The sequence below is a fragment of the Larimichthys crocea genome, chromosome XIII (genome assembly GCF_000972845.2).
Source record: "Larimichthys crocea isolate SSNF chromosome XIII, L_crocea_2.0, whole genome shotgun sequence".
NCBI lineage: Eukaryota > Metazoa > Chordata > Actinopteri > Sciaenidae > Larimichthys > Larimichthys crocea.
Window position 1 is genome coordinate 11,167,957 of NC_040023.1, and position 13,624 is coordinate 11,181,580.

Below are 13,624 nucleotides of genomic sequence, written 5' to 3' on the forward strand. Positions count from 1 at the left end.
GTTCTCATACATACCAGACATAACATACACACACACACACACACACGCACACACACACATTTTTCTACATTCTATAGACCTGATCATGTATCTTAACTTTTGTTGTATTTGTTTCTGTAACTGTGTATGGTTTTTTTTTTCATGAGACTTTTACCCAATTGAATCCATGAAAATGATTTCTACCTAAGGTAGTTGTGATCCGAATAATGTGATGTAAACAGCAGAACAAACAAGAGCTCCACTGAAATCTGTTGCTTTAAACCGGATTAAACTCTTTTAAACTGAGTGTAGACATTCAAGCCATTCAAGACATTCAAGGTAAAGAGGTGATCAGAGGGAGGAGGAAGAGAAAGAAAGAGGAGGAGGAGGAAGAAGAAGAGGTGGGGAGAGTCTGAGTATAAAAAGCTGCTGGTCTCTTTCAGCTGAGTTTAGAAAGTCAACATTGACGTTTCATCACATTAAAGTTTGTTGCCTGTCGACATCTTGAACAACAACATGTTCCAACGGTAAGTTTAATTTTATTATTCTTCTAACGAACTTTTTGAAACATTATGGCTGTGTGAAAGGGTTTTACACATCAGACTAGTACAAAATTACTTCTACGTCACAACCACAAACAAACACCTGACAAAAGTTTTGTTTAAAAAACAAGTTTCATAAATTCTCCAGAGGCTGTGACATTAAAAATATGACAATGAAGCAATTACCTGACATTTCTTTCATGTTTGAACATTTTATTCGGCCTCTTAATTACACTTAATTACGACGATCGACTCATGTCAGTCCTTCTTGTACTTCACTTTCTGTGATACTTTTCTGTGAATTTTTCCACTTTGGGACTTTTGACTTTTTTCTTCATCAACCTTTCAAAAGGAAATCAGATCAGTCGGATGTTAGATGTAATCAAGTGAAACATTATGGTAAAAAGCTGTTTAAACAATATAAAACTATATATGGTATATGGTATATATGGTATATTATATATATATATATATTGTATATTTCCTGGAAAACTGAACTGATATCTATTACCCTTTAGTGAGTTGTCTCAGTGTCTGCTCTGTATAAATCCAGCAGAAGGACTTCAGTGTTTGAGCATAAAGCAGCAGTCACTCGACTCTCATAATGAACCGTAACGCTTTTCTGTCTCAGAGGATCTGAGCTGGTTTTCTCTTGCAGCTCGTTTCTCTCCATACATTGAAAAGAAGAGATGCTTTGTTTTTGTCTGTCTAGAGGAAATACAAAGAAACCCCTCAGGCTGGGGGCTGGTTTCACCTCTTCATATCCATCACTTTGTCACTATACATGCTTTACTTTACACTTTACATTTGTCACTTTACACTTTACATTTGTCACGTTACACTTTACATTTGTCACTTTACACTCTAGTTTAATCTTATTGTTGGAAAGAGTGAATTGTTGCAGTCACTGGTGGTGAATGATGTCTAATCATTGATGATGTTCGTAATAATAAATCTGTATAAATCTGTTAAAAGATTTGAAAGATAAAGTCTGTATTTCACAGACTTTGATGAAATGGAAAGATATTGTCATTCCAGGTCATGAAGGAAAACAACATGCAAATATGGTTTATTCAAATATTCACTTTGCATTTCTAATGTGTGTGTCTGTGTGTCTGTATGTACGTTACAGGTGTGTCATGTTGCTGCTTGTTGCTCTTGCTGCTGTTTCCCTCGCAGCTCCAGTCAAAGGTAAACTATGACATCATCATTATTAACTTTTTGTTTCACCTTTGTTGACTTCCATCAAAGATCATCATGAAGTTCAGTTGATTTTATTTGACAAAACAACAGAACACCTGTTTATAGGAGGATGCTTAAAAGGGGACAAAATGGGAAAATAAAGTAGAATAAAATCAAACACATTACATTTATTTGTATTGAAAATGAATTAAAGTAAAAAATAAATAGAAACTAAAATCTAAATTTTAAATTTTAATTAAACAAAAATAATGATGATAAAGACGAATTATGGACACCTTAATTCATTGCAATACATGATCATTTGTATTGCTCTATTGATTATTTTAATAATTACTGTATTTATTATTATAATTTTATCATGAGAACTTCATTCATTATATTATTAATAATTAGTAATTTTATAATTATTAATAGCTCATTAGCTCTCTTATCACATAGATCTATTATTAATAATTAGTCATGTTATTATGTCATGAAAACACTTTAATGAGAAAGTAATAAAAATACTTTATTACTTTTACATATAAATTAATAAATGTAGTCATAACTCAATTCTAATCATGTAAACAAATAAGTTACTGCCTAATGATCGTTTATGTTTAATGATATACTGACTTATATAAAGTTATTTTATAACAACATTTATGACAAGTGTTATTTTCCGTGATGACAACTAATTATTATCTTTTAAAAAACAATACATTTATAGATAATAATGCCCTATTTTTTTTATATATATTATATTAATGATACTTTTTATAGTATTCATATATATATATATATATATATTATATATATATATACAAACATGGAATATAATTACTCTGTCTGTCTGTCTGTCTGTCTGTCTGTCTGTCTGTCTGTCTGTCTGTCTGTCTGTCTGGCAGATGGAACAACAACTGATGGTAAATATTTATAAAGTTTGGTTCAGTTAATGTTTTGACCTTTAAAACCTAAATCCACACAGATCAGTTAATTTATTTGTTAATTCATTAATTCATACATTCATTCAATCATTTAATCATTCATTCATTCATTCATTCATTCATTCATTCATTCAATCATTCAATCATTCAATCATTCAATCAATCATTCAATCTTTCAATCATTTAATCAATCATTCAATCTTTCAATCATTCAATCATTCTTTACTTTGTTCATTCATTCTCTTGTTCATTAATTAATTCATACAATTATTAATTTATTCATTCACTCGCTGGTTCATCTGCGGTTTCAGATCGAACTGCAGCACTGCTAGAACACCTCAATGGTAACACACAGTAACACACACAGTAACAGACACCAACACACACAGTAAAACACACGGTAACACACATTAGCACACACAGTGTTGTGGTGTTTACTTTTGTCTTTGTTTTGCATTTTGTAGCGACTCCAGCTGAACTTGTGACTGCAAAGCCAGGTAACACAACAAACACAGAAATAACACAATAAAGACAGAAAATATACTCAGTAAACAACATATAGACAATACTCAATACACATTGTAAGTACATACTGTAAACATGCACACTGTAAACATGCACACTGTAAACACACACACACACACACACACAGACTGCAATCACACTGTAAACACACTGTAAACATGCTGTAAACATACACTGTGTAAACAAAAACACTGTAATCACACACTGTAAATACATATTGTAAACAAAAATGCTGTAAACACACACTGTAAACACACACACACTGTAAAAACTAACTGTAAACACACACTGTAAACACACACACACTGTAAAAACTAACTGTAAACACACACACATTGTAAACACATACTGTAAACATACTGTAATCACACACACACACTGTAAACACACACATACACAAACTGTAAACACACTGTAAACACACACATACACACTGTAAACACAAACTATAAACACAAACTGTAAACACACACTTTGTAAACACACACACACTGTAAACACACACATACACACTGTAAACACAAACTGTAAACACACTCTGTAAACACATATTGTAAACAAAAATACTGAAAACACACACTGTAATCACACACACACTGTAAACACACACATTGTAAACACACACACATACGCACACACACTGTAAACACAAACTATAAACACAAACTGTAAACACACACTTTGTAAACACACACACACACTGTAAACACAAACTATAAACATACACACACACACACACACTGTTAACTTGCTTGACACACACATCACTATAAAACATGTTTTGTCTCCACAGATCCCGCTGACAGCAACTCTGTTGAACAAACTGAAGGTAAGGTGTTCATGTGTGTTTACTAGTCTGCTCACCTGTCTGTCTGCTCACCTGTCTGTCTGTTCACCTGTTGCAGCCCCCCCAGAATCAGATGAGGTTATTGCATCAGGTAAGTTTGTGTGAAAAAGCTCATGTGGTTTCAATTCAGGTCACATGAGATGCAAATGAACCACTGCTGTAAACCTGTCTGTCTGTTCACCTGTTTATTATCTCCACAGATACTTCTAACAGCACAGATTCTAAAGAACAGGCTCAAGGTAACCTGTCTGTCTGCAAACCTGTCTGTCTGACTGTATACCTATCTCTCTGTAAACCTGGCCTTTTGTCTGTCTGTTAACAAGTCTGTCTCCCTGAAAACTGTGTTTACCTGTTTATTATCTATACAGAAGCTGAAAGTGCAGACTCTGGTGAAGTGACTCAAGGTAACCTGTCTGTCTGTCTGTCTGTCTGTCTGTCTGTCTGTCTGCCTGCCTGCCTGTCTTTCTGTAAACCTGTCTGCCTGTCCACTTCTTTATTGTTTCCACAGAAACTGACAGTACTGATTCTGAAGAACAGACTCAAGGTAACCTGCCTGTCTGTCTTAAATCTGTCTTTTTTTCTGTAAACCTGTCTCTCTGCCTGTAAACCCGTCTGCCTGTTCACCTGTTTATTGTCTCCACAGAAACTGACAGTACTGATTCTGAAGAACAGACTCAAGGTAACCTGCCTGTCTGTCTTAAATCTGTCTTTCTTTCTGTAAACCTGTCTCTCTACCTGTAAACGTGTCTCTCTCTCTCTCTCTGTAAACCTGTCTGCCTGTTCATCTGTTTATTGTCTCCACAGAAACTGACAGTACTGATTCTGAAGAACAGACTCAAGGTAACCTGCCTGTCTGTCTTAAATCTGTCTTTCTTTCTGTAAACCTGTCTCTCTGCCTGTAAACGTGTCTGTGTCTCTGTCTGTAAAGCTGCTTCTCTCTCTGAAAACCTGTCTGTCTATAAACCTGTATGTTGCTCTGTCTGTAAACCTGTCTGTCTGCTTGTCTGTAAAATTGTCTGTAAACCTGTCTGTAAACCTTTCTGCCTTTCTATTTGTAAATGTGTCTGTCTGTCTGTCTGTCTGTCTGTCTGTCTGTTCTGGCGCTCTGCCTGTCTTTAAAACTGTCTATGTATTTTTCTCTCTGTCAGAGATTAGTTTTAATAAATCAGTCAACACATTGTGAATTCACTTTCCATCATTCTTCTTTCTGCTTTGTCTCTTTTATGACATAATGTGACTTTTTGTTGACACACGATGTCACAGTATGACATCATAATTTATATGACAAACATTTACTTAATTTGTTTCATGTTAATTAAAATCTATTAGATTCAACTGAGACCTCAGAAGAACCTATAGGATCTGACGAACTTAAAGAACAAGGTCAGTGTTTGATTTTATTTTAACCTGGACTCAAATCAACGAAACAAAGACGTATAAAATGTTTTAATTTATTTTAGTACACAGTAACATCATTAGTACACAGTGACATAATTAGATTCAACACTGCATCATCAGTACACAGTGACATTAACAGTACATAGTGGCATCATCAGATGAACTGGTTCAGTTTGGTTCAGTCTTTTGGTTATCCATCAAAGTTTGAATATTAATGTTCTACTGTAGCATTGTTTAACTGATGATGTGAGATTTGTTTAATCCTCAGATACTGAGGTCATTGAGGATAACAACGACAGCAATCTAGACAACAATGACTACGAAGCTGAAACAGAGTCTGAGGGAGAGCCCGAGACAGAGCCCGAGACAGAGGCCGAGGACAAGTCCGAGGACGAGTCCAAGGACAAGTCCGAGGACGAGTCCAAGGACAAGTCCGAGGACGAGTCCAAGGACGAGTCGGAGGACGAGTCCAAGGACCAGTCTGAGGACGAGTCTATGAATGACGCTGGGGTTCAAGCAGACAGTGAAGTGGAGGAGGGGGAGGACCTACTTAGTGAGGAGCCAGAGGACCAGTCAGAGGAGCTAGAAGGAGCTGAGGTGACCCCTGAGGAGGAAAGTAATGGAGATGACAGCATCAGTGAGGAAACCACAGAACCAACAAGTGATGATGACAGCGAGATGAATCTAACTGACAGTGATGGTGAACCAAAGTCCGACAACGATAACACCAATGATGAGAAAGAGATCCAAGATGCCGATCAATCTGAATCTACTGAAGGTAAACTGAGATTGACGGATACCAGCACACCTTTTTTAAATAATTAATTCACTTCAATGTGAAGACCTGGATCCAGACTTCAAAATTAAGATATTAGAATTGAAAGGTCATATTTAAGAAATCAAAGCATCAAATGGGGACTGGCCACACCACTGTGGGCGGAGCATCTGGTTGTTTATGTTAATGACTTTTCATGCTGTTTCTTGTTGCAGGAACACCTGCTGACCAACCCGAGCAACCACAGGAACCGGAGGACCAGACCGACGACCAGACCAACCAGTCCGCCACCACAAAGGGTAAATATGTAATTGTAATCATACTGTGACATCACATGGCCTCAGAGCAAATCATGGTATACAGTGGTCCCTCGTTTATCGTGGGGGATACGTTCTAAAAACCAGTAACCAGTAACCAGTAACTCACACGTATTTTACAGTTCCTCTGACGGTGCCGAACACAATGCGCGTTCATACTGTACAGTACGCTGTAAAAAAAAGCATGCAAAATTACAAAAAAAAAATCCGCGAAACAGCGAGGCCGCGAAAGGTGAACCGTGTTATAGTGAGGGACAACTGTACATCCAGTCACAACTTTAAATACACTTGAGCCGTGTTGCAAACTGCAAAGTGTTCATTATTTTTCTGTTAAATTTTTATTCTTTTTAAATCTCTTTCAGCCATGAATTAGATGCTTGGCCTCTGAACTGTGGAAGCTCAGCGCCTGCAGGTATTGTATCAATTTATGGGTTCTATTGGTTGATGGGTTCAGTTTATCAATGGATTCTGTTGGTTGATGGGTTTTGTTGGTCGATGCGTTCTGTTTATCAATGGGTTCTGTTGATCAATGGGTTCTGTTGACCGATGGCTTCTATTTATCAATGGGTTCTGTTGGTCCACGGCTTCTGTTTATCGATGGGTTCTGTTGATTGATGGGTTCTGTTGGTCAACAGGTTCTGTTGGTCGATGGGTTCTGTTGGTCCACGGCTTCTGTTTATCGATGGGTTCTGTTGATTGATGGGTTCTGTTGGTCAACAGATTCTGTTGGTCGATGGGTTCTGTTGACCGATGGGTTGTATTGATCGATGGGTCCTGTTTATCCAGGGTTCTGTTTATCAATCGGTTCTGTTGGTTGATGGGTTCTGTTGGTCGATGGGTTCTGTTGGTCAATTGGTTCTGTTGGTTGATGGGTTCTGTTTATCAATAGGTTCTGTTGGTTAATGGGTTATGTTGATCGATGGGTTCTGGTTGGCCAATAAGTTCTGTTTATCAATGAGTTGTGTTGATGTACAGGTTCTATTGATGGACAGGTTCTGTTGGACAATGGTTTTGTTTATTGATATGTTCTGTTGGTCAATGGTTTCTGTTGGTTGATGGGTTCTGTTGGTCAATGGGTTCTGTTTATCGATGGGTTCTGTTGGCTGATGGGTTCTGCTGATGTTCATAGTGATGGTACTGATGTGAACTTTTTTGTGTTTCTCTCCATCAGAGCCAACCCCACAGTGGAATACAGTTGCCATGACAACAGCAGCAAGCTAACTTTCCACTAAACTTCAGCGTTCAGCTTCCTGTTTCCTGTCTCCTCAGCTCATTCCTGATTGGTTGTCCCCACGGTGCTTTAGTTTTCCACCACTGGACTATCTGTGTGTCTATCTGTCCCACTCTCTTCCTGCCTGTCTATCTGCCTTCAGTCTGTTTCAGAAACTGGTCTGAGGTCTGCTCTGTGTTCATACACTGATTATTGATCTGTGATCATAAAATGATTATTGATCTGTGTTCATACACTGATTATTGATCTGTGATCATACAGTCATCGTTTACTGTCCACAGAGGAACTGCTAATAAAGTTTGAACTGTCAAAAACTTCAACGAAGTTAAGAGTATTGATTTGCACTGATTATTGTTCTGTGTTCATTCAATTCAGTTTCAAAATGTTTCCGTATCGAGCAGGTCTAGACTGAATTCTATTCTATTATTAAAACTTCCTTTAAGAGGCAGAAACCTCGAAGAGAACCTTGGCCTCTGAACTGTTGAAGTTCAGCATCTGCAGGTATCGTCCTGATTCACGGTCTGTTCATCATTCAAAGATTTATTGATGGGTTCTGTTTATTGATGGGTTCTGATGGGTTCTTGGTGGACCCACATCTACAGAGTCTGGGTCTCAGTTTAGAACATGTTACACACATAACTAAACCTACAAATAAATTGGTTTATTTTGTGTTACAGAACACTTGAAATTTATGATTGACTTGGCCCCAGAGTGAGAAAGTGTTGAAAACACACCACCACACTATACCAGTGGAACTATCACACTATATATCCCATGTATCACCTGTAATTGCATGATTGTATACTACCTGATATTTGTGAGGAAGCTGAAATTATCTATATTTTAATATTGAGTTACAGCTATATAAACATAAATATCGAAATTACACTGCAGAAGCAACTAGTGTAAGACAACACAAATAGAGGAAGCCTATAGCCTTAATGAAACAGCTGTCAGTCAACAATGTAGAGCAGTTTCTGCACTGTGCCCTGACCATTGCTGGTGAGCAGGGCTATGACCAACATGTCACTTCTCTTTCCCGTAACCCTCCAGCATACTGGTTGGACCTGATTCCTGACTGTTTCAGTCAGCTGCTGCCTGTCCACATTCTATTCAAGTGTCTATTTTTAAGTGTTGTTTTACCTGTTGTCTCACCTGTGTTTCACCTCAGTTCAATTCAGATCTATATTTGCCCACAAGGAGAAATTATTTTGTAGTAAAACGTCAAAGTAAAAAATAAAAATTCTATAAAAGGAGCAACAAAAAAACAACTTGTTTCACTTCTATTTTATTTGTTGTTTTACTTGTATTTTACTCATTATTTACTTTTATTTTACCTGTTGCTTTACTTACATTTTACCCATTGCTTCACTTCTATTTTACCAGTTATTTTACTTGATATTTTTATATATATTTTTAGATATTTTTTGAGCTTTTCGAGTTTTATTTTTGACATACAGCTGAAGAGTGACAGGAATTGTGGGGAGAGAGATGGGGAATGACATGCAGCAAAGGGCTGCAGGTCGGATTTAAACCCTGGGCTGCTGCTGAGCCTTCTACCAACTGAGCTAATTGACACCCTTTTTACTTGTATTTTACCTGTTGTTTCACTTCTAATTTACCTGTTGCTTTACTTGTATTTTACCTGTTGCTTTACTTGTATTTTACCTGTTGTTTCACTTGCATTTTACCTGTTGTTTCACTTGCATTTTACTTGTTGCTTTATTTGTATTTTACCTGTTGTTTCACTTGTAATTTACCTGTTGTTTCACTTGTAATTTAACTGTTGTTTCACTTGTAATTTAACTGTTGTTTCACTTGTAATTTACCTGTTGTTTCACTTGTAATTTAACTGTTGTTTCACTTGTAATTTACCTGTTGTTTTACTTCTATTTTACCCATTGTTTTTCTTGTAATTTACCTGTTGTTTTACTTCTATTTTACCCATTGTTTTCCTTGTAATTTACCTGTTGTTTTACTTCTATTTTACCCATTGTTTTCCTTGTAATTTACCTATTGTTTCACTTGTATTTTACCCATTCTTTCACTTGTATTTTACCTATTGCTTTACTTGTGTTTTACCCATTGTTTAACCTGTTGTTTTCATTGTCATTCATTGACATTTTAAGGTGATCAGGTCAGATCACCTGAAGCTGATTACAGGTGAGCTTCACGGGGAGGAGTCAGGTTACCTGGTGCCACAGGCCACTGGTGTGGAAGACTGACTCCTAAGATAGAGCAGATGAAGTTTCTCAGAGACGATGAATGAAAACTGACCCGTAGGTCCTCTGAGGTTAACTGCCACCACCAGACACACACACCTACACACACACAGAATAGAGGGCGATGATGGGGTGGGGGGGTTACTTCCTGCCAGATAAAGGGTGTTTGTTTCAAAAAGACTTCTGATTTTTTTAATAGGGCTCATGACCGTGCCCAACAGCAGGGCACCAATCAATGTGTGTCTATGCATGTGTGTGTCTGTAGGTGTGCGTGTGTGCATGTGTACATGCGTGCGTATGTAAAGTAACACTTTGTTCAGTTCCGTTTCACATGGAAGCAGCTGATAGGTCGATATCTGTGAGAAAGGATTCACCTTTACCTGGAACATACACACCAGAGCACAGGTGACCTGAGAGTGGGGTTAGGATTACTTTTCTAAATGCTTTTTTTTAAATAATGTCAGTCTGATCAGCCTCTAAGTTTATAAATATGTTGTTCCTAATAAGTGAAAAGATTTCTGACATGTTTATGTACTGATTGTACATGATAATCCATCTACAGATTAGATGATGATATTAATAAATATATAGAAATATTTCATGAATTCGTATTTTAGAGTTTTGTGGTTCCACTGTGTTTCTGGACTTTCTGGAGACTCACCAGGTTTGTGTTGCTCCCACAGCTCTTGGTTACAGTAGTAGTGGACATCAGAATCAAAGTTCCAAGTGAGCTGCAGCCATTCAGAACCAAGCTGGACCAAACTATACCTTAAAGTGCCCTTAATTCCTCTTCTGGACCTGATCCCAGACTCAAGCATTGCTCCAGCTCAGTTCTTGTTTCAGGACGTCCTGCTGCAGATGGATGCAGACTCATGTTCTGCCCCAATTCCCACAGGCAGCAGGAAACTCACTTCAAAATAAAAGCACAGAAGGTCAGTGGGTTTTCGAGCATGTGAAAGGATGCCTTCGTTTTCATTTTACAATCTTTTGTACATGAACAGGAAGACTAAAACATTGACAGATACGACTCCAAGTTTGTCTGCATACAGCTCTGCATTGTTTTAATAAAGCTTCCTTTCTATACATCCACTAAGCCTGACCACACAGAGAAACACACAAAGAGTAAAGATGTGGAAGGGTTCACCACTTTGTGAAAGACTGCTCTAGAAAATACAGCAACAATTTAATAATAATGTTTGATAACATAAAATGACAAATAATCTGTGGATTTTATCGTCTACAATTAATAATATCATTCAAAGATTCAGCCAATCAGAAGAAACAAGTAACAAAGCTGAAAACCTGGATGATGATTAAAATAAAATGAATGATGATTAAACATGTTTCACATTTTGTTTCTATTTACATTTTACACATTGGGACAACTTTTATGGAAACGGGGTTGTAGGATAATTGTATATTGATAATAATAATAAATATTAATATTTAGAGTGTTGCACTTATATTTATTTAGGCCTGTATTGATAGTACAGCTGAAGATAGACAGGAAGCAGAGAGGTTAGGGTTAGGGTTAGGGTTAGGGTTAGGGTTAGGGTTAGGTGAAGGTTTGTGTGTATGAAGGTTTGTGTGTATAAAGGTTTGTGTGTATGAAGGTTTGTGTGTATGAAGGTTTGTGTGTATGAAGACCTGTGTGTATGAAGGTTTGTGTGTATGAAGGTTTGTATATGAAGGTTTGTGTGTATGAAGGTTTGTGTGTATGAAGGTTTGTGTGTATGAAGGTTTGTGTATATGAAGGTTTGTGTGTATGAAGGTTTGTGTATATGAAGGTTTGTGTATAAAGGTTTGTGTGTATGAAGGTTTGTGTATATGAAGGTTTGTATATGAAGGTTTGTGTGTATGAAGGTTTGTGTGTATGAAGGTTTGTGTGTATTGCTTTTGGTCGCCTTAAACAAGATTTTATTTGTGGCCCCAAAGATGCAATCAACATATCACGCACACCAGGGTAAGCACAGGTGTTTTCTATGATAAATGGTATATTTTAAATGAACTGTACTTATATATCTCCTTTCTAGTCTTCTGATCAATCAAAGCGCTTTTCTACTACATAACTCATTCATACACTGATGGCATGTTGGCTGCCATGCAAGGTGCAAACCATGCACATACATTCATACACTGATGTTTCAACCTTCAAGAGCAATTTGGGGTTCAGTATCTTGCCCAAAGAGACTTCAACATGTAGACTGTAGGAGTGGGGGATTGAACCGACAATCATTTAATTAGTGGACGACCTGCTCTCTAGCTAGTTAATTAACCTAGCTATTAAGATTAATTAAGTTTATTAAACTAGAAAGTCAGCCTAGAAACAGAACACAGGGAAAGACTTCATAGCTGAACTATTTTGTTTGGATTTGTCATATTTTTTTGGCTCGCAGACAGGGATGAAAGTAAGCCGGTACAGTCTGTTGCTGCCCGGTACTGCATACCACTAAAATATTCAGTGGCGGTACGCAGTACCAGGAAGATGGGAGAGCGGTTATCTGCTATAAATTCCTCATTCAGAACCAGTCATGGCCGCACTCTGGGTCTGAAAATTATCCGCTAGCAATATGCAGTCTTGAAAACTATTTTGTCTGTTTAAAAATCCCTTTAACTCATTCAGACTTGCTCCTGAACTGTCCATGCTGTTTCAGTCCATGCTGGACGGAGCCTTGGCCGGGCATCTCCCTCTCTCCACCTCCCCTCAGAGAGAGCCCGGTGGTCTCCTCTGCGCTCAGCCTTCCAAACGTGTACCACACGCTTAATGTTTTTATGTTCCTGCAAAATGTCCCAGTTAAAATCAGGAGTAAGCAGTTGTGTTTCATGTTATTTTGTTCAATTTTAACGATACAGAACAAATCAAATCAAATCAAATCAATTTTATTTGTATAGCCCAAAGTCACAAAGTACATTTGCCTCAGAGGGCTTTACAATCTGTACAGGGAGTGACACCCTCTGTCCTTAGACCCTCGGTTCGAGTGAGGAAAAATTTGCCCACAAAAACCCTTTTAACAGGGAAAAAATGTGGAAGAAACCTCAGGAAGAGCCACAGAGGAGGGATCCCTCTCCCAGGACGGACAGACGTGCAATGGATGTCACGTGTACAGGACAAATCAACACAAACATATTGTACAATGACTGATAAAATGACAATGAATTATAAGCTCGCAAAAGAAACTACTGATGAGCTAACGACCGGAGAGCTCACTCAGCAGTACGTGAGTGCGCATGCGCGTCTACATGTGAAACACAGTGGTTGCTATGGGGATCGGGGTATGATTGGGACCATGCAGCGCCAGAAGTCACATTAATGTTAAGAAGTATTTTATTTATTATTGGTTAGCTTCAGTATAACAACATTATTAAGAAGAATAAATTCAGAGACTTATTATAGTCTAAAAGTCTATTGGTCTTACTTAAAGATGCACTCATTTATTTGTATTCAGTGTTAAAAAATATTATATGGCTCTCATGGAAATACATTTTAAAATATGTGGCTCTCTCAGCCAAAAAGGTTCCTGACCCCTGTCATAAAATTATGTCAAATTATATATTATTTTAGGCTACCGAATATTTACTGAACACAGCATCTCCATAACCATAACTTACTGTAACACCTGAGAGATAACCATAGCAACTCACAGTGCCAGAGGGGAGAC

At 37.5% G+C, this 13,624-nt stretch overlaps 1 protein-coding gene across 8 annotated transcripts; it reads left to right on the forward strand.

Moving 5' to 3' along the window:
• The first annotated feature begins 395 nt into the window (after window positions 1–395).
• stm (starmaker) lies at window positions 396–8,060 on the forward strand. Of its 8 annotated transcripts, XM_019269665.2 has the most exons (17): window positions 396–506; window positions 1,654–1,712; window positions 2,612–2,629; window positions 2,962–2,994; window positions 3,115–3,147; window positions 3,969–4,004; window positions 4,081–4,113; window positions 4,223–4,261; window positions 4,391–4,426; window positions 4,531–4,566; window positions 4,666–4,701; window positions 4,827–4,862; window positions 5,352–5,405; window positions 5,689–6,198; window positions 6,411–6,494; window positions 6,875–6,924; window positions 7,684–8,060. In XM_019269665.2, exons 1-16 carry the CDS (start codon window positions 496–498, stop codon window positions 6,883–6,885), a joined length of 1,065 nt encoding a protein of 354 aa, XP_019125210.1. In that variant the 5' UTR covers window positions 396–495; the 3' UTR covers window positions 6,886–6,924; window positions 7,684–8,060. The 8 variants fall into 8 exon arrangements, with proteins under 8 accessions (XP_019125210.1, XP_019125212.1, XP_019125213.1 ...); XM_019269667.2 differs by lacking the exon at window positions 4,827–4,862; XM_019269668.2 differs by lacking the exon at window positions 4,666–4,701.
• The last annotated feature ends 5,564 nt before the right edge of the window (window positions 8,061–13,624 follow it).